Genomic DNA, 22,098 nt, shown 5'->3' with positions numbered 1-22,098 from the left:
AGCCATTGGCTGCCGCCCCCCCCCCGCCCTTCCCACGCCGATTCATGAATGAAAGGGGAGGGGGCGGGACGGGGGTCGCGTTCACCCCTCTGGGGCCGGGCCCGGGCGATCCCTGGGGGGCTGCGGGACCCCCGAACCCCCCCCAGAGCCGTGCCCCACCTTGGGGGGCTCGCACAGCCCCCTCCCCTCCAGCCGGCCGCGTCCCGCCCTGGGGCGCGCGCCGTCCCAGTACCATACTGGTTCATACTGGGAGCGGCTCCTGCGCCTTTAAGAGCGGGCGTGGCCGGTGACGTCAGCGGGGCATGAATGAACAGGAGCGGGCGCGCGGCCCCGCACCCCACACCCCCCGCACTCCCCGCGGGGCCGCCGCTCGTGGGGCGCGCCCGGGACCCCCCAAAACCGCCCCGCCATGGCGGGCACCCTCCCGGCCCTCACCCTCCTCCTCCTCACCGCCCTCAGCCCCCTGGCCGCCGAGGAAGGTGAGTCCCCAACTTTTTTTTTATGGGGGGGGGGAGCACCCCGAAACTCCTTTATTGCGGGCACCCCCAAGGGTGGGGTGGTTTTGGGGTAAATTCGGGTGGTTTGGGGGGAGCTGAGGAGTCGGGGAGCGCTCTGAGGGTAAAGGGTGGTGTGGGTTCCCCGTTCCCCCCCGCACAGTTTGGGGTGCGGTGGGGAATCCGCAGGTGTCGGAGCGCGTTTGGGGGAGGGGGGGAGGTTAAAATTAGGGGAAAAGTTGAAATGAGGGCGGAGAAGTTTAAATTAAAAGGGGAAAAGTTAAATTAAGGGGCGAAAGTTAAAGTAATGGGGGGGGTGTTGAAAAGGTGTATGGGGGATAAAACTACAGGGCGGAGAAAGCTAAAATGAGGGGACAACTAGAATAGAGGAGAAAGAAATTTAAAGGGGGAGGAAAAAAGCTAAAATGAGGTGAAACCCAAGAGTTTGGGGCAACTTTTCCCATGCCGAGCGTCCAACCGACGCGCCGGGGCCAGGTCCTGCTGGGAGCCCCCAAAAGAGGCTGGCACAGAGGTGAAGGTGGGGGAGATTAAAAAGTAAACCCCCAAAAAAGGGGAAAATCACCTTAAAATGGAGCGTTTCCCATGGGTGGTGCAGGGTCGGGTAGGATCCGGCCGGAGAGCTGGAAAACAATGTCAGGAAAATCCCAAAAAATTGCTGGGAAAAAACAAGCAGCGTCTCGGCCTCCACCTCACAACCCTTCCCCCAGTGATTTTGGGGCTTAGTTTAGCAGGGTTGGGCAAAAGAAAAGGGGGAAATTCACTTTTTCATGTATACCTGGAAATTTTTAGGATTGAATTTCTATAAACTCTGTTTGACTGCTTTAATCCATCACTTTTTGAGGGTAAAGTGGAAGAATCCGGCCCCAAATGCAAATAAATCAGAGGCTGGGATAGAAAATACTCCCTAAAAACTAAAAATGGGGTAAAAAAACCCTAAAATGAGGATTTTTGGAAATGCTGGGGGAACAGCAGAGGGGGTGACCCCGTGGCAGTTGTGGGATTTGGGGTGTGTTCCCAAAGTGCTGTTTCCCAGGAGGGAATGTTGGGATTTGAGGTTTTAAAAGTGCGTGGGGGGAAAGGGAAAGTGCTGGGAGAATGGTGGGATTTGGGGATTTTGGGGGGATTGGTTCCCCTCAGTGAAGATTCACTGGGATTTGGGGTGAGCTTAGGTGGGGAGGCAGTTAAAGAGGAGGGAACGGAGCGGGATTTGGGCTGGGATGGGATCAGTTTTGGGATTATGATTGGGGTTCAGATTGAGATTGACGAGGGGATGAGGATGGGGAGGGGATAGGATTCATTTTGGGATTGGGATTCTCGTTAAGGTTGAGACGCAGATGGGATTCGGATGGGGACAGGAATGGGAGCGGAGGGGATGGGATTGGGGTTCACTTCGGGAATGGGATGGGATTCAGATTCAGACAAAAATTGGGATCGGGACAGGGTTAGGGCAGGGCCGGGGACAGGGACAAGGATGCAGCCGGAATGGGATTGGGAATGGGACGGGGGTGCCGCTGCGGGGCGCGGGGGTGGCGATAGGGTTGGTGGCCACATCACGGTGGCACTGGAGGTGGGGGCGGCCGTGGCCGGGTGACGAAGGCGACGGAGAATTTGATGATGATGATGGTGGCGGTGGGTACAGGTGACTCCCGGGACGGGGCTGCGGCCCCGGCGCTGTCCCGGGAGCTCCCGCGGCTGCTGCGCCCCTGGAGCAGCCCCGGCCCCGGGACTGTCCCCAGAGCCACCCCCGGGGGCACCGGCGGGGAACCCCCGCCCGCTCCGGCTCTGGCTCCGGCAGCTTTCCGCTCTCCGGAGGCTCGCGGGGGGGATTTCCAGCCTCAGGAAAACCGGGATATCCGCCCCGGCATCCTTCCTGACCCCGGGCACGGCGCGGGGGGGAACGCTGCAGCCACCCGCGTCCCCCCCAGGCAGGTTTTGGGGTCCCCCCCAGACCTGACCCTCCCGGGACGCGCCGCGAGCCCGTCCGTGCTCAGCCGTGGGAGCTGGGGGGGCACATCCGTCCCGAAATTGCCCCGTCCCGCCGGACCCATCTCGTCGCTGAACCCGGGCGTCCGGGCACATTCCTGGGGGGTGATTCACCGGGGGGCCCCGCTCCCTCCCCGGCCTCCTCTTCCTCCTCTTCCTCTCCCGGCGCTGGATCCGGCCACCGCCCTCGGCATGCCAGGGCAGGTCCCGCCGGGCCCCGCGGCTTCCCCGCCTCTGGGGGCGGCCCCGGGGGGCTTCGTCCAGCGGAATCTGCCGGGAACGGGGGGATCCGTGGGTCCAGGGGACACCTCTGGGGCCTGGGACGGTTTGGAGGTCCTGGGGACATCTGTGGCTCTTGGAGTGAATCTGTGGGTCTTGGGGGTATCCAGGGGTCTTGAGGACACCCATGGAACCTCCTGGCATCTGTGGGTTCCAGGGATATCTGTGAGTGCCCAGGACATCCAGGGAGCCTGGTGGGATATCTGTAGGTCCTGATGGCATCCATAGGTCCCAGGGATATCTGTGGGTGCCCAGAACATCCATGAATTTTGGGGACATCTGTGGATCCCAGGAGTGTTTGCACATCCTAGGGAATTCCATGGGGACATCTGTGGGTCCTGGGGAGCGTCCGTGGGTCCTGGGGGACAGACGTCCAAGGGCCAGAGTGATGTATTGGTGGCACCTGCAGGTCCTGGAGCAGTCTGTGGGTCCTGGTGGCATCTGCTGATGTCCCTGTCCTCTCTCCTCTCCCACAGTGGTGCTGCTGGACTTCGCCAAGGCACATGGGGAGCTGGGCTGGCTCACCCATCCCTACGGAAAAGGGGTGAGCACCCATGGATCTGGCATCTGAGATGGGGGCACCAGGATGGGGAATGGGGACAGCCATGGGGGAGCTCCATGGGGATGGGACAAGGACATCATTGGGGACCTTCACAGGAATGGCAACGAGGGCATCCATAGGGGTGGTGAATGGGGACCTCCATGGTAATAGAGATATCCATGGGGGTGGGCCTGGGGGCATCCATGGGAATGGGGACAGGAGCATCTGTAGGGAGGAACTTCCACAGGAACATTCCACAGTCATGAGGATCTCCATGGGCATGGGGACAGGGAAACCCATGGGGTTGGAGACCTCCACTGGCATTGGGCTGGGGCCCTCCATGGGACCAGGGACACCCATGGGGATGAATGTGGGGACCCCCATGGGGTTGGACACCTCTGGGATGTGTCTGGGGACCTCCATGGGGATGGGGACAGGGGGAACGAGATGGGGACAAACCCATCCCTGGGGACAGTGCCTCAGTTCCCCTCCATAGCCCCATTTCTGTCTCCGGGGACAGTGGGACCAGCTGCAGAACGTGCTCAATGACTCCCTGATCTACATCTACTCCGTGTGCAACGTCCTGGAGGGCGAGCAGGAGAACTGGCTCCGCACCAACTGGATCTACCGCGGCGTGGCCCAGCGCATCTTCATCGAGCTGCAGTTCACCGTGCGCGACTGCAACAGCTTCCCCACGGCCGGCGGCGGCTCCTGCAAGGAGACCTTCAACCTCTACTACGCCGAGTCCGACGTGGATTACGGCACCAACTTCCAGAAGCGGCAGTTCAGGAAGATCGACACCATCGCTCCGGACGAGATCACCGTGCAGGAGGATTTTGCCGCCCGCAATGTGAAGCTGAACGTGGAGGTGCGGTCGGTGGGGCCGCTCCGCAGGAAAGGTTTCTACCTGGCCTTCCAGGACCTGGGCGCCTGCGTGGCGCTGCTCTCCGTGCGCGTCTACTACAAGCGGTGCCCGGCCGTGGTGCGGGGCATGGCGCGCTTCCCGGAGACCGTGGCCGGCGCCGACTCGCAGACCTTGGCCGAGGTGCGGGGCTCGTGCGTGGCCGAGGCGGTGGCCGAGCAGGCGCCGGCCCTGCACTGCAACGCCGACGGCGAGTGGCTCGTGCCCATCGGGGAGTGCCTGTGCCGGGCCGGCTTCCAGAGCCTGGGAGACACCTGCCAAGGTATGGACTGGGCTAAACTGAGGGGGTGTCTGAGGATGGGCCAGCTTGGTGCGTGCCTGGGGCGGGGTAGGAGGGAAGAGGAGTGGGGGTTTGGCCGCAAAAATTCCCAGTCCTGGATCCTCAGCTTTGAGTGGATTGTGGAAGGACTTAGCTGGGAGAAGGGTGGGACTGTGACTGCAAAAATGAGGTGAAATGCCTGAAAAATTCCTGATTTGGAGTTGGAGAAATGAGGTTTTGGCTCCAAAATTCCCACCCCTGGATCCTCATCCACCATCCCCAGTGTAGTGAGAGCTCAGACAGGTGAAGGGTGGGCTGGAGTGATCCCAATAAAGTAGCAAAATAAGATTACCCTAAAATTCCCCATTTGAGCTGGAGAAATGAGATGTTGGACCCAAAGTTCCCCATCCTGGATAATTCTCCTGCATCATGGGCTGAGCCAGGAGGGGGGTGGTTTTAGGGGAGCTCCCCAATAATAAGCAGCTGCAAAATGAGGTGAAACACCCTAAAACCCCTGCTTTGTTATGGATAAATGAAGTATTATCCCAAAATTCTCCATCCTGGATCATTCCCCTGCAGCATCACTCACACAGTGAGTGCAGCAGGGCTCAGCCTGGAGGGGGGTCATTTTGGGAGGGCTCCCCAGTAATAAAAAAACTGTAAAATGAGACAAAGCCCCCTGAACTCCTCTCTGGGTGCTTGGGGGGGTCCTTCCCCCATCTGCCAGGTTCTGATCCCGTGAATGGGGAGCAGGATTTGGGATCTCACCCGTGTCTCCTTGTGTGTGTCCCCTCAGCTTGTCCCCCTGGCACCTTCAAGGCCACAGTGTCCTCAGAGAGCTGCCAGCCCTGTCCCGCCCACACCCTGCCCGCCCCGGCCGCCGCTGCTGCCTGCCCGTGCGAGGATGGATTTTTCCGGGCCCCTGAGGACCCCCCGGAGCATCCCTGCACCCGTAAGTCACCTCCAGAGGGGAACACCGCAGTGTCACCTCACTGAGGTGACATGGCACCGGCCTGTCCCCTGACCCCTCCCTGTGTCCCTTGCAGGTCCCCCCTCGCCCCCCCAGGCTGTCACAGCCCTGGGATTGGGGGCTGCGGTGCAGCTGCGCTGGGCCCCCCCCGCCGACCCCGGTGGCCGCGAGGACGTCACCTACAGCGTCACCTGCGAGCAGTGCTGGCCCGAGAGCGGCGAGTGCCGGCCCTGCGACGGGGGGGTCCGGTTCTCACAGCCTCCCCAGGGCCTCACGGGGACAGAGGTCACTGTCACCGACCTGGAGCCACATGTCAACTACACCTTCACCGTGGAGGCCCGCAACGGGGTGTCCCCCTCCAGCCACCAGCGCAGCGTGGCCAGCGCCACCATCAGCGTCAACCAGACGGGTGAGGGGACACCAGCAGCTCCCACACCTTCCCTTCATGGTGGGGACGCATCTGTGGTGCCCCTGTCCCCTATGGGAACACCTCAGTGACGTCCCTTTGTGTCCCCACTGCAGAGCCCCCCCGGGTGACATCAGTGAGCCTGGATGGACGGACGGCCACCAGCCTGGTCTTGTCCTGGACGGTGCCACTGCGGCAGCAGAGTCGGGTCTGGAAGTACGAGGTCACCTACAGCAAGAAGGTGACACAGCCTGACACCCCCAAACCCACCCCTCCATCCGTGTCACCTCCATCCTTGCCCCCAGCTGTGTCACATCTGTCGATGCAATCTCCATCCACGTCATCCCTCCATCCTTGCCCTGATCCACATCAGCCCCCCATCCACGCCACTTCCATCCTTGTCCCATCCCTGTCACCTCCATCCCTGCCCCATCCATGTCACCTCCCCATCCACGTCACCTCCATCCTTGCCTCCGTGTCCCTCCCATGTTCATCCCTCTATCCACGTCACCACCATCCCTGCCCCATCCATGTCATGTCCCCCACATCATCTCATCTTTGCCCCACCCGTGCCACCCCTCCCTGCGTGTCACCCTAATGTCACCCTGCTGTGTCCCCAGGTGGATGAGAACAGCTACTCAGTGCTGCGCTGCGAGGGCACCTCTGTCACCCTGCCCAAACTGTCCCCAGGCACCGCCTACGTGGTTCGGGTCCAGGCTCTCACCGCCGACGGCCACGGGGCCTTCAGCCCCCAGCATGAGTTCGAGACCCTGCCTGAGGGTGAGGAGGGGCTTGGGGAGGTCAGGAGTGGGAGGTGGGGGCTCCAGGGAGTGTCAGGAGTGGGGGGTGGGGCTCCAGGGCATGCAGGGCTCACCTGGACGGTCCCCACAGGTTCCGAGGCCATGGCATCGACCACCGTCATCGCTGGCAGCATTGCCGGCGTCATCTTCGTTGTTGTCCTCTTGACCATTCTCCTCTACATCCTCCGGCGGTAAGGGGACAAATGCCCCCCCCCAAAACCCCCAAAAAACCCCCAGAATCCCACCACTGAATATGGGCGAGGGATGATCTTTTGAGACAAAACGCTGCTTTTCCACAGGAGGAGGAGGTCACGGCCACGCCAATCTGCTGAGGATGTCTACTTCTCCAAGTCAGGTGAGCCATGGGACAGTGGGGACAACGGGGATGGGCAGGGGGTGACAGGGGTGCTGACCCCCTCCTTGACATCCCCAGACCAGCTGAAGCCCCTCAAGACCTACGTTGACCCCCACACTTACGAAGACCCCAACCAAGCCATGCTCAAGTTCACCACTGAGATCCCTCCATCCTTCATCACCCGCCAGAAGGTCATCGGCGCAGGTGCGTGACTTTTTCCCCCCAGCGACACCCCAAAATGGGAGTGGGACAGGAGGGCTAAGGATGCCCACGTTTTTTGGAGCAGGTGAATTTGGGGAGGTGTACAAGGGCACCCTGAAGCGTGGTCGGAAGGAGGTGCCAGTGGCCATCAAGACATTGAAGGTGGGTTACACGGAGAAGCAGCGCGTGGACTTCCTGAGCGAGGCCACCATCATGGGACAGTTCTGTCACCACAACATCATCCGCCTCGAGGGCGTCGTCTCCAAGTGTGAGTGTCCTCTGTGTCCTGTCCCCCCCAAAAAACCAACCCAATTTCCCAGCAAAACACTCCAAAAAAAGCTATATAAAACCAGGGTTTTTTGAGCAACGGCACCAAGGGGAATTCAGGAGACTTGGGTCTTTTTGGGGGATGAGGCTGGGGATTTTTCTGGGGAGGGAATTCAGGTTTATTTGGGAGGTTTTATGGGGAGCTTAAGGGATTTTTGGAGGAGTTGGGGGAGTTATTTTGGGGTTTTGGCTGTTGGGGTTTATTTGGGTCTGTAAGGGAGTTGAAACTTTATTGTTGTTTTGGGAATGTTTTGGGGAGTTGGGGGTATGGGGTTTTTTGGGGAGAATTGGTAGGGTTTGGATTTTTGGGGGTGGTTGGGTTTTTTTGTAATTTTTGAGTGGTTGGGGTTGTTTTGGGGGGTTGGGTTTTTTTGAAGGACAATGGGCATTTGGGGGTTTAAGGATTTTGGGAGGGCTTGTGGGAGGTTTAGAGATTTTAGGGGGGTGCCTTTTTTGGGGGGCTTGGAGGGATATTTTTTTGTGTTTTTACCTATTTTGGGGTTTTTCTTTTGTACAGACAAGCCCTTCATGATCATCACAGAGTACATGGAAAATGGGGCGCTGGATAAATTCCTGAGGGTAGGTGACATGTGGTGGCAATGACCACAGGGTGGTGGAACCTCCAACACCCACCCCAGGAGGTGGGACAACAGGTGGATTCCAGGCTGGATTCTCCCCTTTTCCCAGGAAAAAGAGGGTGAATTTGGCGTCATCCAGCTGGTGGGGATGTTGAGGGGAATCGCCGCTGGCATGAAGTACTTGGCCAACATGAATTACGTCCATCGGGACCTGGCTGCCAGGAACATCCTGGTGAACAGCAACCTGGTGTGCAAAGTGTCCGATTTTGGGCTCTCGAGGGTGCTGGAAGATGACCCTGAAGCCACCTACACCACCAGCGTGAGTGTCACTGCGGCAGGGCGGTGGCCAGGGAGTGGTGGCTGGTTGGCCATGGAAGGGTGGCTGGCCAAGGTAGGGTGGTGGTTGGTTGTGTTGGGGTGGTTGAACAAGGTGAGGTGGTTTTCTGGAGGTGCAGGGTTGACCCCAATGTCGCTGTAGGGCGGGAAGATCCCAATCCGTTGGACAGCACCTGAAGCCATCTCCTACCGCAAGTTCACCTCTGCCAGTGACGTCTGGAGCTACGGCATCGTCATGTGGGAAGTGATGTCCTACGGCGAGCGGCCCTACTGGGAGCTCTCCAACCACGAGGTGAGTGCCCACCCTCCACCACCACCTGTGTTTTGGGAGACATTCAAGGCCAGATGGGAAAAGGCTGGGATCAGCCTGGGACAGTAGGAGGCCTTCTCCCTGAGCGGCTCCTGTGCTCAGAGCAGGGGCTGCAATGAGATGAGCTTAAAAGTCCTCCCAACCCAAACCATTCTGGGATTCTGTGAATGAACACCTTTTTTGGGGGACCATCCCTGACCCTTCTCCTCCTCCTCTCCTCCCAACCCAAACCATTCTGGGATTCTGTGAATGAACACCTTTTTTTGGGGGACCATCCCTCACCCTTCTCCTCCTTCTGATAGGTGATGAAGGCCATCAACGAGGGCTTCCGCCTCCCGGCGCCGCTGGACTGTCCCTCGGCCATCTACCAGCTGATGATGCAGTGCTGGCAGCAGGAGCGCTGCCGGCGCCCCAAATTCACCGACATCGTCAGCATCCTCGACAAGCTCATCCGCGCCCCCGAGTCCCTCAAGGCACTGGCAGATTTCGACCCTCGGTGAGTGCAGGGAGCCGAGGATGGGGTTGGGGGCAAGAAGAGGGAGGGGATCAGTTGCCCAGAGCAGCTGTGGCTGCCCCTGGATCCCTGGCAGTGCCCACGGCCAGGATGGACAGGGCTTGGAGACTCCTGAGATAGTGGAAGGTGTCCCTGCCCATAGCAGGGGTGGAATGGGGTGGGCTTTAAGGTCCCTCCCAACCAAACCAGTCTGGGATTCTCTGGTTCGTGCACATCTTTGCATAATTTTGTTTTCATCTTTGCATTTTGTGCATCATTTTTTGCACTCTTGTGGTGCTGTTTTGGGTTGGGTTTTGCATCTCTGCACTCCCTCATTGCTTCTGGCATCTCCATTTCTGCATCATTTTATGGTATTCTCACATTTCCACTTTTTGCAGCATTTCATTTTCTGTGTCACAATTTCATCTCATTTTTGCATTTATTTTTTGGCATCTTCCCATTTCTGCATTGTTTTTCCATCCTTCCATTTTCAGATAATTTTTTGCATCCTTCCATTTCTGCATCATTGTTTTAACCTTCCACTTTCACATAATTTTTTGCACCATTTCATTTCTGTGCTATTTTTGCATCCTTCCAGTTTTCTGCATTATTTTTTCCCCTTTCCATTTCTGCAGAATTTCTCATCTTTCCGTTATCACATTATTTTTTGCATCTTTTCAACTCATGTTATTTTTTCATCCTTCCACTTTCACATCTCTATTTGCCACCCTTTCATTCTTGCACCATTTCTGCGCCTTTCCATTCCTGCACTGTTTTTTTTGCATTGTTTAATTTCTACGATATTTTTGTGTCCTTGCCTTTCTTCATCATTTTTTGCACCTTCCCATTTTCACATTGTTTTTTCACCTTCCCATTTTTGTATTATTTTTTTACACCCCTCCAGTCCTGCATAATTTATTGCATCGTTTCCTTTCTTCACCATTTTCACGACCTTCTGTTTTCACATTGCTTTTCCAGCCTTGCATTTCTGCACCACTTTTTTTGCATCTTCCTATTTTTGCCTCATTTTTCCGCAGGGTGTCCATCCGGCTGCCCAGCACCAGCGGCTCCGAGGGCGTCCCGTTCCGCTCGGTCCCGGAGTGGCTGGAGTCCATCCGCATGCCCCAGTACACCGAGACCTTCATGGCCTCGGGCTACAGCACCATCGAGAAGGTCCTGCAGATGACCAGCGAGTGAGTCCCTGTCCCCTGACACTCCCAGACTGTCCCCTCACCACTCCCCTGCTGTCCCTAGGATGTGTCCCCGCACTGTCCCCATACCCTCCCCTCCAACTCCCGAGGGACAGGGATGTGCTGGGAACGGAAACCACTTCTGTGGCCTTGGTGGCCCGAGGGATAAAATTAGATGTTCCTTGGCTGGAGAGGCCGGGATGAGCTGTATGCGTCCATCTGTCCCTTGAGATGAGCCATGTCCATCCGTTCCTTGGGATGAGCCATGTCAGTCTGTCCATCCCTCAGGATGAGCCATGTCCATCCATCCCTTGGGGTTAGCTATGTCCATCCATCCAGCCATCCCTTGGGGTTAGCTGTGTCCATCCATCCATCTGTCCATCCATCCATCCCTCAGGATGAGCCATGTCCATCCATCCCTTGGGGTTAGCTATGTCTATCCATCCATCCAGCCATCCCTTGGGGTTAGCTGTGTCCATCCATCCATCTGTTCATCCATCCATCCCTCAGGATGAGCCATGTCCATCCATCCCTTGGGGTTAGCTATGTCCATCCATGCATCCATCCCTCGGGATGAGCCATGTCCATCCATCCATCCATCCATCCATGCATCCATCCATCCCTTGGAATGAGCTGTCTCCACCCCCCATCCATCCCCACCCCGAGGACGCTGCTCCTGGCTCCCCCAATCCCGGGCTGTGGCCGTGGCTGGCTCCAGCCCCTCCCAGCCCCACTCCTGACCCCGTGTTCCCATGTTCCCCTTTCCCAGGGACATCAAGCGGATCGGGGTGCGGCTGCCGGGCCACCAGAAGCGCATCGCCTACAGCCTGCTGGGGCTGCAGGAGCAGGCGGGGGCTGGGGGGGCCCCGGGCTGACCCCAAACCCCCCGAACTCCACGTCAACCCCCCCTCCTCCCCGAGGGGTTTATTTATTATTTCTGTAATTATTAAGGGTTTTTTTTATAGTGTTGTTGATATTGTCCCCGCGCCTGGGGATGAAACGGGTGCTGCCCCTTCCCTCCCCCCTAAAAAAATGGAATTTCAAACTTGTTTGGAACTGGGGGAGGGATTTTTCTTCTTATTTTTCCCCCACATTTCAAGAAAAAAAGGGCTCAGTCCCAAAACTGATTTTTTTTTTTGCTTTTTTTCTCCCTATTTATTCCTCTCCCACCGGGTTTTTGGGTGGTTTTTTTGCCCTTTAATGCTGATCTGCCAGTGTTGCCTTGTATTTTTTAACCTAATTTATTCTATTTTTGTATATTTATTGCGAGAGATTAAAGGTCATGTCAGGTTTGGGAGAGAAAAAAAGGGGGGGAAATAAAAAAAACCCAGCTCAGATGCTTTTTTTCCCCCTTTTTTTCATGGGTTTATGGGGATTTTTGTGGGGTTTTGAATAAAAATATGTGCTTTTTGGTTTTCTAGAATATTGTTTTCTCACTGGTTCACAGAGATTGAGGGTATTTGGGGGGCAAAGAGAGGGGGTTTCCCCTGGATTTTAGGGGTTTTAAGGGCATTTAAAGGATTGTAAGAGGGCTTTAAAGGGTTTTTTAGGTGTTTTAAGGATTTTTAAAGGTTTTGGGGGGTATTAAGGGGGAGTTAAGGAGGTTTAAAGTTTTGGGGGTTTTTAGGCATTTTAAGGTTTTTTAAGGAGTTATCAGGGTCTGTAAGGGTGTGTTAGGGGCTTTAAAAGGGTTTTAAGTTATTTTTTAGGGAGGCTTAATGTTTTTTAGGGGGTTTATTTAGGGTTTTTTGGGGGGGTTAAGGGGATTTTAAAAGTGAGAGGGTTTAGGAGTTTTAATGGGGATTTAAATGGGTTAAAGAGGATTTTTAAGGGGGTTTAAATTAGTTAAAGAGGGGTTTTCTAAGGGGTTTACAGTTTTTAGGGGGTTATCAGGGATTTTAAGGGGTTTCACAAGGCTCCAGGAGCGTTTCCCATCCGGGGCCCCTTTCCCCAGCAAAACCCCGGAGGAATTTGGCCTTTTCATCCCCCGCCGCTCCCCCGAAGCCAAAGCCCGGCCGCGCCGGCTGCCCGGAGCCTGCAAATGACTGGGTAGGAAAACGCCGGAAAAAGGGGTTTCGCATTTTTTTCTGCCCCAAACCATAATAAGGGACGGGTGGGAGGTGAGGGCAGACCAACAGCGTGCTGCGAAAGCCGCGGGTTTGGGGGATTTTCACCCCGTTTTGGGGGCATTTTGGCCGGTGGCTGTCACGAGTCCGGGGGGCCGCCCTCGATCACGGCTCAAAGTCCGGCGGCTCCCGGGAGGGGCCGGGCCGGGCCGGGGGGGCACCCCGGGAGGGGCTGGATCGGGGGGGCACCCCGGGCTGGGCCCTGGCAGGCCCCGCTCCCCTGTGTGCCAGGGTGAGGCCGGGCAAGGAGCCCACGGGCTGGGGAAGCCGCGGGGAAACTGAGGCACGGCGACAGCGGCGCTTTTGGGGTGACGGGCAGGGCTGGGGTGCTGCTCGTTGATCACCCGGGCGATCGGGGGGCTGCGGACCCCTCCCCTGCTCCCCTCGCTCCTCCCGTGGGTGCCGCAGCCCAGCCCCGCTCCCAGCGCCCAGCCCGGAGCCCAGCCCAGCTCCTGCCCCACTTTTGGGGTGTCTCTCTGGCGCTGACCCCGCTTCACCCGTCCTGCGCCGGGCCCGGGCATGCCCGCCCTGCCCAACCTGCCCCGCCGCGCCTAATTAACCCCCCAGGCTTAATTACGGCTTCGTTAGCGCCCGACGCGCCGCCCAACCCGCTGCGCTACAGGGGGCACCGAAGAGCTGGGGGGACTCGGCCCCCCGCTCCCCCCGGATTTCGGGGTCACTAAGCACCCACCCCCTGATTAATTGCAGTAATTAAAATGAGGATAATTATGTGCTGATAATTTTAGAATGGGGGCACAAGGGGTGTCGCAGACACTGGGGCACTTCAGTGCATGTCCTGGGCAGTTTTGGGGTGATTTGGGCGGTTTAAGCGGTTGTTGTTGGGTTTGGGAGGGGGTGACCCCCCCCAAAAGAAACCGGCAGGGCTGGAGAAAGAGGAGGAGGAGGAAGCACTGATGGGTCAATGGTTTAATGCACAACACGCTCTGCTGGAGAACCGACGCCCCCAGCACAGACCCCCCACACCGCCGGGGGGTCAGGACTCCCCCTCTTTTCATGGGGGACGTCCGTGGGGAGGGGTCCCCTGTGGTCCCAAAACATCATCACTTGGGGTTGGCGAGGTTCTCGATTGCTCTCCGCAGCTGGAAGGGGACAGTTTTTCCCCCTTTTCACCTCTGCCCTGCTCACGGCTCCCACCAGCTCCCCAGAGCGGGTGACAAAGACTCGCTGCAGCTTCAGCAGCTGGAACAGGTGATAGGCCTGGGAAAGGGACAACAGGGACACGTGGGGACAAAGCCACCCTCACCGTGTCCCCTCAGTGTGACACAGACCTGTGGGGGCTCCCAGGACACATTTCACACCCCCAGACCTGGTGCAGGGAGGTCCACGGGGAGAACTGGAGCATGATGGGCTCGATGGCGCAGTCATCCCCGAGTGTCCCCACAGTGGCCAGCTTCAGGAAGGTGACATGTTAATTTTGGGGTGGAAAAGCAGCTTTTTGGGTGTGGTAGGGTGCCCCTAGCCCATTTACCTTCTCCTCTTGGGGGGCCTGAGGGTGGTTGTGGCTCTGGAGGAAGGTGACCAGCTGGGACCTGCTGATGGTGCCCACCAGAGTGGGGGACCCTGGAGAGAGGGGACAGTATGGGGACAGTGTGGGAGCACCAGGGGCACACCAAGGGAACAGTATGGGAATAACAGGAGGAGGTACTAGGGAACAGAGGGGGTGGGATGGGGGCTCTCCCCCACTTTCCCTTCTCCTTTTCCCCCTTTCTCCCCTCATTGTCTCAATTTTTCCCCCCCAGTTCCCCCCCCTTTCCCTCCTTTTTTCCTCCCTTTTTCCCTCCCTTTTTCCCCCTTTTCACCTCTGCCCTGCTCACGGCTCCCACCAGCTCCCCAGAGCGGGTGACAAAGACTCGCTGCAGCTTCAGCAGCTGGAACAGGTGATAGGCCTGGGAAAGGGACAACAGGGACACGTGGGGACAAAGCCACCCTCACCGTGTCCCCTCAGTGTGACACAGACCTGTGGGGGCTCCCAGGACACATTTCACACCCCCAGACCTGGTGCAGGGAGGTCCACGGGGAGAACTGGAGCATGATGGGCTCGATGGCGCAGTCATCCCCGAGTGTCCCCACAGTGGCCAGCTTCAGGAAGGTGACATGTTAATTTTGGGGTGGAAAAGCAGCTTTTTGGGTGTGGTAGGGTGCCCCTAGCCCATTTACCTTCTCCTCTTGGGGGGCCTGAGGGTGGTTGTGGCTCTGGAGGAAGGTGACCAGCTGGGACCTGCTGATGGTGCCCACCAGAGTGGGGGACCCTGGAGAGAAGGGACAGTATGGGGACAGTGTGGGAGCACCAGGGGCACACCAAGGGAACAGTATGGGAATAACAGGAGGAGGTACTAGGGACACCAAGGGGACATCCTATGGGGACAGCAGGGTGATAGTATGGGGACAGTATGGGAATATCAAGGGGACACCCCACAGGGAAACCATGGAGACAGAATGGGAATATTGAGGGAACAGCATGGGGACACCGAAGGGGATGGGGACAGCATAGACACAGTGCAGAGACACCATGGGGATGGTATGGGAATGGCATGGGGACACCATGGGAACAGTATGGGAGTACTGAAGTGGCACCATGGCAATATTAAGGGCACAACGTGGATACCAATGGGAACAGGACAGCCTGGGAATATCAAAGGACACCATAAGAGCAGTATGGGGACACTGCAGGAACACCCCACAGGGACAGCGTGGGCAAGGCATGGAGATGGCGTGGGAATATCAAGTGGGCACTGGGGGGACACCATGGGGACAGCATGAGGAGACACAGAAGGGCCACCACAGAGCCAGGGACTTGCTGGCCATCCCCCATGGTGACAGTGACCCCCCCAGGTCCCACATCCCACCTGTGCTCTCCACCACAGGGTACTCTGCATCAGCAGTGGCGTCCAAGGCCAGCAGCACCTCCTGGAAACCGTCCCCCTTGGCCAAGGCCACCACCTGGCGCTCCATGAACTCCTCCACCACCACTCGGTAGGAGCTGGAGAACACAAACCCCCAAATTTCCATTGTTTCCCAGAGAATGCCCCCAAAACGTGGGGTTTGGGGCGGGGGCTTACGCGATGTGCCGGCTGCGGATGGGGGGCAGGTAGGGCAGCTTCTTGACGATGATGCCGGCGTCGTAGAAGGAAGGTTGGTTCTTCTGGCTGATGGCGTTGGCCACCAGCACGGCCAGCACGGTGGGCAGGACGTGGCCCAGGTACCCGGTGGCCTCGCACACCAGCAGGGCCGTGGACACCGCGTGGGTCACCGAGCCCGAGAACGCGGCTGCGCCTGGCGGCAAGGGGGGGTCAGGGGATGGGGGTGGGTGTCCCCTGCCCGTGGGGGTGTCCCCTGCCCGTGGGGTGTCCTCCACCCCGAGACTCACCAGCCAGGGCGTAGCCAGCGGGAATAATGGGCCGTGGGAGTCCTTCTGAATGGAGCCCCTGTGGGAAGAGCAGGGCCACCACCTCCCCCACCAGGCGCCCGATGGCTGCTCCTAAAATTGGGTGAGGAGGGAAGGTGGGGAGACCCCAGGAGGCCCCCCCACAATGGTGGAGGTAGAGGTGACCACCGTCCTGCAGCTGTCCTGGAGCTGGATGACTCCCCTGCACCCCCCAGACTGGATGTACCCCCTCCAGGGCTGGGCACACCCCCAGTATCCCACTCCAAGGGCTGAATGAACCCCCTGCACCCCTCCCACGGGCTGGCTGTCTCTGCCATGTCCCCCCATGGCCTGTCTATCCCTCCCGTGTCCCCCCTCGGCCTGGCTGTCCCCCGCCATGTCCCCCCAGCCCCCAACTCACCATAGATGAAGATGGGCATGAAGTACCCGGCTGGCAGGGGCAGGGTGGTGGCCAGGATCAGCATCCAGAACTGGGGGGACACAACGGGGGTCACCCCATGGGGACACCGTGTTGGGAGGCACACCCAGAGATTGGGGAGCCATGGTTACCTTCATGAGCAGGAAGAAGGTCAAGGTGCCATAGATGGTGGCAGAGGGATGGTCCCACTCCTGCCAGAGCCCCCCAGGCTTGGCCACCCCCGAGGTGTTGGCAGCCAGCACGCTCCACGTGCGGTTGTCAAAGAGGGAGATGAGATGTTCCTTCATGGTGAGCTGGACGGATGGACACATGGACAAATGGACACCCTGAGCCCCTGCTGGGAGGTTTTGGGGTCCCCAAGGAGACCCACGTGCCCCCACTCACCCTGGAGGCCATGAACTGCCCCAGCCCAGGCGGGAAGGTGATGGAGGCGAAGAGCAGCACCACCAGCACCGTGTACACGGGTTTGCTGCAGGGGGACACAGGGGCTGGGCACATGGGGACGGACAGACGGAAGGATGGGGGGACCCACGGACACCCCGGGTGCATGGGGGACATCGGGGCACCCAGGGTCGGTGGGGGGGACATATGAATGCACAGGGTGGACACATGGCCACCCAGGTGGATGGGGGGCATATAGGGACACTTGGGATACAGGGAGGGGACACAGGGACACTCAGGGTGCATGGGGTGGATGTGGAGGGTGTATGGAGTGGATGCATGGATGGCCAGGGTGCACAGGATGGACATACGGACACTCAGAGTGGGTGGACAGGGTGCGGGGCGGGGGGGGGGGTGGGGCACAGAGACACGCAGGGTGAATGTGGGGACACAGGGACACCCAGGGTGGACAGGGGGGACACAGGGACACCCAGGGTGAATGGGGGGGCACACAGGGACACCCAGGGTGGATGAGTGGGACACAGGGACATCCAGGGTGCTTTATGGGAGGCACGCAGACACCCAGGGTGTATGGGAAGGACACAGGGACATGCAGAGCCTGCACGGCACGGACACACAGACACAGCGGGTGCAGGGTGCAGACAGACAGATGGACGGACGCCCAGTACGGACTCGGTGGCCAAGAGCTTGGCCGTCAGCCGGTTCCTCTTGACGGCCACCATCATCCAGCGCTGGCAGAAGAGATAAGCACAGGCCACGATCCCACAGATGGCCCTGTGAGGAGAGGGCAGGTAGGGCACAGGCAGAGCACAGACAGCACCCCAAAACCAGACCCTCCGTACCCCAAAATCAGAAAAAAGAAGGTCTCCAGGAGGTCAAAGGGAAAATCAATCTTGAGGTCACTCTTAAAAACAGCGGCGATGGTTTCTGGGAGGGAGGACAGGAATGAAAGTGTGGGTTTGGAGGTGAGCACCCCAAAAATGTCCTGGGGGAGGGTAAAGGGGAAGAGGGGGCACATCCTGCCTGCCCTGCCTTGCCTTGCTCGCTGTTGAACACGGCCAGGAGCCGAAACATGAAGGCACCGCAGGTGGCGGCGAAGAAACCGCGCCAGTAATCCCGCACGGCAAAGTGGGGGGACATCACCTCGATGCTGAAAAGCACCCCTGGAAAAACAGGAAGAGGGATCAGGGCGAGGTTTAGGCGTGCCCAGGGTGGGATTAGGGGGGTCCTTACCGCTGATGGGCGCCCCGAAGACTGTGGCCACCCCAACGGCTTGAGCTGCCACCAGCATCTCATGCTGCTTGAACTTGTTCTGTAAGTTGGGGGGGGTTAGGCACAAAAAGGCACCTTGTTCTGTAAGGTGGGGGTAAAATCAAATCCCTCCATTCATTTTTTGGGCAGTGGCACCCTCACCTCATATTCCCTCGTGACCGTGGTCCTCATCTTCCCCAGATAGGCTGCGGCCATGGCAGAGAGGTGGACATAGGGACCCTGGGGGGACACAGTGCTGAGCGGCCCCCCCCACCCCCGGCACCAGCTGAAACCGCCGGGGATTTTGGGGTTCAGAAGGGGATCCCTCACCACTTTGCCAAGGAAAATGGTGCTGCCGCACGTCAGGGTGCAGGTCAGCCCCACCACCTTGGCTCCGAAGTTCTGGATGGCCAGGTAGTCCTCCAGCACCACACCCATCAGGATGGTCTTCAGCTCCGGGATGCCGGAGCCTGGGGTGGGGGGCAGGATCCAAATTTTAGGGGTCCCCCATTACCAAGGGGGCATTTTAGGGAGCCAGGGAGGTCGGGGTGCAGCCGGCTCACCTCCAGAGTGCGGGGTGATGCTCTGGGAGAAGCCAGTGGAGAAGGCGGCCAGTGCCATGGGGAACAGGGTCCACGAGAGGAACTTGAGCACCCCGATGTCCCCGATCTCTCGGTACAGCCACATGTGGGCTGGAGGAGAGGTGTCGGGAGGGGAATGCACCCCCCTAAAGACCCCCCCCATATACTCGGTGAACCCCCAAACGCCGGTGGAGCCCCCCGGGGCACCCCTGTTTACCCGCGTACATCCTGGTGACGATGATGTCCATGGCGAAGCTGATGGTGGCCATGAGCACCCCCAGGATGAAGAGGAAGTACCAATCCTCCCCGACGCGGAACAGCTGCCGCCTCACCCACTCCAAGCACCCTGCGAGGGGGGACACAGGGTGCTGACCCCCTAAAAACCCCTGCCCCCAGAATCCCCCTTTTTGGGTAGGGGTCTCACCTCGGACCCTTCTCCGGGCGGTGGGGCAGGGTCTCCAGCTGTGCTCTGACACCAGCACCCTCTCCTCCTCCTTCTCCTCTTCCTTCTCCCCCCGCAGCCCCCCGGGGACAGGGCGCTCCATCCCGGGGACGTTTCAGGGGACTGCACCCCCGTTTTTGTAGCACCCCTAACCCGTCCTCCCGCCTCGGCCTCCGCTGCCCGACTGAGTTTGCAAACGAGCTCATTAAAAACGACCTTGACGAATCCGACGGACCCGCTCGGGCCGGAGCGAGCCGGGTTTCCCCCCCCTCCACCACCCTGCAGCTCCCAGTCCCAACGTACATCCCGCGGCGGGGAGGATTTAATGAGTATTTTAATTAATTATCATGATTATTCTTTAATAATAGGCATCGCATTCCGTGGCGTTGAGCTGGGGGGGGAATGGAGAGGGGAAAAATTTCCACCGTCTCCGGCGCAAGACCTAAATTTAGCCGGTTTTACGAGAGGTCTGGCAGGCGGCCGGGAGCCTTAACGAGGCTTTAAAAAGCTCGTCAAGTCGAAATATCCCGAAATAACCGATCCGGCGTCGCCTTCGCCGGGAGGAGAACGAGGAAGGGGGTTCCGCTCTTTCCCCCGGCGGGAGCTGGGGGTCGCAGGTGGGGGCAAGCAGTGGCTGAAGGTGAAATCCTCGCCCGCCGGCACCATGGAGCTGTTCGGGAGCTTTGTCCGGCCCCACGGGGAGACCTTGGGGTTCCCAGGTGAGTTTGGGGCGCACCCGGGAGGCATTTGGGGGGATCCTCGGCAAGCCGTGGCTGAGACCCCCCCCCCAAACCCTGCCCAGCAGCTCGCCCCGGTAACACGGGCGTGGTGAAGACCCTGGGGAACACCTATCAGTTCACGGTGGACGTCAGCGACTTCGCGCCCGAGGACATCATCGTCACCACCTCCAACAACCAGATCGAGGTGCATGCCGAGAAGGTGGGTGCTCCTTCCCTTCCCTGCTCACCCCCAAAGCGGGGGGACCCCAAAATCCTCGCTGGGGGTGTGGGGACCGCCCAGCTCCCACCCAATTCCCAAACAGCTGTGGCTACAACCCCATCAGGGTTTAATTCACCATTAATTAATAATGGGGAATAATGAGTCCCCATTCTGCTTGCACCCCAAAATCGCCTCTTTTCACCCATTTTTTTCTCCCAGTTGGCCACGGATGGCACCGTCATGAACACCTTCACCCACAAGTGCCAGCTGCCCGAAGACGTGGACCCCACGTCCGTGTCATCCTCGCTGGGGGACAACGGGATGTTGACCATCCGGGCTCAGCGCCGGCCGGCCAAACACTCCGAGCACGTCCAGCAAACCTTCCGGACTGAGATCAAGATCTGAGGGGTCGGGGGGCTCCTTTCCCCCCCTCTCCTTTCCCTCCCTCGCTACTTAAATGGGTGATTTGGGAAGGAAGTGGGATGTGGGGCAGGGAATGGGAAGGCTCCCTCCAGAGTGGGTCAGACCTGTGCTGAACGCATCCCGTCACCCACCGGAGAAACTCCGGAGGGGAGTCCCAGCTCCGGCGATTTTTAGCTGGCGCGTGTTGAGGGGGGAGATCCAGCGTGCCAAGAATCCTGCCGGGAGCCAGGTTCCCTTCCCAGCCCTCTGCCAGAGCTTGTCTTTGTATATAGAGCTTGGGATAAATTATTGACAATGTCCGACTGCCGCCTTCTCCGTTTTTTGACGTTTCCCTGATGCTTTACCCTCAAAAAGGGGCGCGGGTTCAGAGCCGGGGGGTGTCTCGGTAAGGGATATTCTGCCATCCCGACAAAAACCCGCACCAGGAGCCGCTCGGGCGCCCGCTGCCCTGTTTATTTCCAGCCCGGGGTGACTCATTTCTTCCCCGAAGCTCTATTTCAGAGCTATTCCCTCAGCTGTCCGGCTGCCGACCCACCTGGAAGGGCACCAAACCCTCCTCCTCCTCCTCCCCTCGCCCACCCTCACGCAGCACCCTGGGGATGCCCCAAGGCCGGCACGGCGGCCCCAAAGCCGAGGGCTTGTTCTGGGGGAGGAAGGGCCTGGCTGCGCGTCCCTGTGTGTACCCACAACAGCGAGGCGCCCGCTGGGGCAGCAGCGCCTGTTTATGGCTACACAGCCCGGCTCGTGTTGCTGCTCCGCCCGGGCAGCCCCGGCCACTCGTGACTGCCAGCAGCAGCCTGGCAGCGGCCCAGGCACGGCGCTCAGGGCGATCCCCCTGCGGCAAAACGGGTCAAAAGCGATGGGTGAGGTGGGGAAGGCTCGGGGAGCCCGGGCGGGGGACGCGGCTGCTGCGGCCCCGAGCAGCCAGCGCCGGTCACTGGTTGCCATCTAGTGGCCCTGGCCCAGGGAGGTGCGGAGAGACCAGGAGGGAAACGGGGAAAGCGCCCGATTTCTGCCCGAATCGCTCCGGGACAGGGCAGGTGTGCACAGGGCTCAGCCCGGCCCCGAACACACCCCACAGCGGCTCGTTCGGGGCAGGAAAGCTGGGGAAAACCCAGGGGTTTGGGACGTGTTTAAACTGTTTGTCAATGATCTGGACAAGGGGATCAAGGGTACTCTTGTAGCCAATACAAAACTTTTTCACTTATTTATACATTTTAAGCAAACAAATGAATGTTCATTGGTTCTAGGTCACATAATTATCTTCATTAATTAGCATGTCCTCTATTGGTTATTGATCTCTATAGTCCTTTTATCATCTTCTCAGATGGGCAATCCCCAGTTTTCCAGGTCTTAATCTCTGTATTTTCTGGTTACTCCAATATCCTTGAAGGGCCATAAATTGAAGATCCCAGACATCCAATTTTCAAATGCCTTTGGCTTTATTGAAGCTTGTCAGGATTAGTTTTAACAAACTTAAGGTTTTGCTGATTAATGATCTGAGTAACAAGAGTCTGTGTAGAAACTTAACTAGTACTTGCCGAAAGTGAGTGCCGCTTACAATTAATTAAAACAACTAATTAAAAATTAGTTAGGAAAGTTGTATTATTTCCAACAACCGGAACCTTCTCCCTGACAGAAGGAT

General features: G+C 58.6%; 3 protein-coding genes across 4 annotated transcripts; 2 read left to right on the top strand and 1 right to left on the bottom strand.

Annotated features, from left to right (window-relative positions):
- The first annotated feature begins 276 nt into the window (after positions 1 to 276).
- Positions 277 to 11,864, top strand: EPHA2 (EPH receptor A2). Its single transcript, XM_041463530.1, has 17 exons — positions 277 to 479; positions 3,254 to 3,321; positions 3,839 to 4,502; positions 5,296 to 5,451; positions 5,546 to 5,878; positions 5,992 to 6,116; positions 6,496 to 6,655; positions 6,767 to 6,866; positions 6,975 to 7,030; positions 7,109 to 7,234; positions 7,317 to 7,499; positions 8,076 to 8,137; positions 8,246 to 8,455; positions 8,615 to 8,764; positions 9,085 to 9,278; positions 10,313 to 10,468; positions 11,235 to 11,864. The coding sequence occupies exons 1-17, from the start codon at positions 410 to 412 to the stop codon at positions 11,338 to 11,340; spliced, it is 2,919 nt and encodes a 972-aa protein (XP_041319464.1). The 5' UTR covers positions 277 to 409; the 3' UTR covers positions 11,341 to 11,864.
- A 1,653-nt stretch (positions 11,865 to 13,517) lies between these two features.
- On the bottom strand, positions 13,518 to 19,479 carry CLCNKA (chloride voltage-gated channel Ka). Its single transcript, XM_041463537.1, has 19 exons — positions 19,074 to 19,479; positions 18,867 to 18,995; positions 18,632 to 18,760; positions 18,399 to 18,538; positions 18,231 to 18,308; positions 18,051 to 18,129; positions 17,855 to 17,980; positions 17,660 to 17,744; positions 17,490 to 17,591; positions 16,800 to 16,884; positions 16,547 to 16,708; positions 16,398 to 16,467; positions 15,980 to 16,090; positions 15,672 to 15,885; positions 15,459 to 15,592; positions 14,770 to 14,861; positions 14,608 to 14,691; positions 14,412 to 14,498; positions 13,518 to 13,691 (listed from the first exon to the last, which is right to left on the bottom strand). Exons 1-19 carry the CDS (start codon positions 19,192 to 19,194, stop codon positions 13,653 to 13,655), a joined length of 2,067 nt encoding a protein of 688 aa, XP_041319471.1. The 5' UTR covers positions 19,195 to 19,479; the 3' UTR covers positions 13,518 to 13,652.
- A 145-nt stretch (positions 19,480 to 19,624) lies between these two features.
- On the top strand, positions 19,625 to 20,752 carry HSPB7 (heat shock protein family B (small) member 7). 2 transcript variants are annotated; one of them, XM_041463539.1, is made up of 3 exons: positions 19,625 to 19,810; positions 19,897 to 20,030; positions 20,250 to 20,752. In XM_041463539.1, exons 1-3 carry the CDS (start codon positions 19,756 to 19,758, stop codon positions 20,433 to 20,435), a joined length of 375 nt encoding a protein of 124 aa, XP_041319473.1. In that variant the 5' UTR covers positions 19,625 to 19,755; the 3' UTR covers positions 20,436 to 20,752. The 2 variants fall into 2 exon arrangements, with proteins under 2 accessions (XP_041319473.1, XP_041319472.1); XM_041463538.1 differs by having other exon boundaries at positions 19,894 to 20,030.
- Positions 20,753 to 22,098: the final 1,346 nt, after the last annotated feature.

This window comes from Pyrgilauda ruficollis, unplaced genomic scaffold, assembly GCF_017590135.1.
Source record: "Pyrgilauda ruficollis isolate IOZ18807 unplaced genomic scaffold, ASM1759013v1 scaffold165, whole genome shotgun sequence".
NCBI classification, from domain to species: domain Eukaryota; kingdom Metazoa; phylum Chordata; class Aves; order Passeriformes; family Passeridae; genus Pyrgilauda; species Pyrgilauda ruficollis.
The sequence above is the reverse complement of the archived record's forward strand: the minus strand, read 5'-3'. Positions and strand labels throughout refer to the sequence as shown.

What these genes read in the sequence shown, in the direction of transcription:
- CLCNKA (XM_041463537.1), bottom strand. Translation starts at nt 19,194, where the DNA reads ATGGAGCGCCCTGTCCCCGGGGGGCTGCGGGGGGAGAAGGAAGAGGAG. An exon ending in GGCAGTTCATGGCCTCCAGG is followed by an intron (nt 16,709 to 16,799) that starts GTGAGTGGGGGC and finishes CCATCCGTCCAG; the next exon opens with CTCACCATGAAGGAACATCT. An exon ending in CGCTGGCTACGCCCTGGCTG is followed by an intron (nt 15,886 to 15,979) that starts GTGAGTCTCGGG and finishes CCTTGCCGCCAG; the next exon opens with GCGCAGCCGCGTTCTCGGGC.
- EPHA2 (XM_041463530.1), top strand. Translation starts at nt 410, where the DNA reads ATGGCGGGCACCCTCCCGGCCCTCACCCTCCTCCTCCTCACCGCCCTC. An exon ending in CATCAGCGTCAACCAGACGG is followed by an intron (nt 5,879 to 5,991) that starts GTGAGGGGACAC and finishes TCCCCACTGCAG; the next exon opens with AGCCCCCCCGGGTGACATCA. An exon ending in AGGTCACCTACAGCAAGAAG is followed by an intron (nt 6,117 to 6,495) that starts GTGACACAGCCT and finishes CTGTGTCCCCAG; the next exon opens with GTGGATGAGAACAGCTACTC.
- HSPB7 (XM_041463538.1), top strand. Translation starts at nt 19,756, where the DNA reads ATGGAGCTGTTCGGGAGCTTTGTCCGGCCCCACGGGGAGACCTTGGGG. An exon ending in GGAGACCTTGGGGTTCCCAG is followed by an intron (nt 19,811 to 19,893) that starts GTGAGTTTGGGG and finishes AACCCTGCCCAG; the next exon opens with CAGCTCGCCCCGGTAACACG. An exon ending in TCGAGGTGCATGCCGAGAAG is followed by an intron (nt 20,031 to 20,249) that starts GTGGGTGCTCCT and finishes TTTTTCTCCCAG; the next exon opens with TTGGCCACGGATGGCACCGT.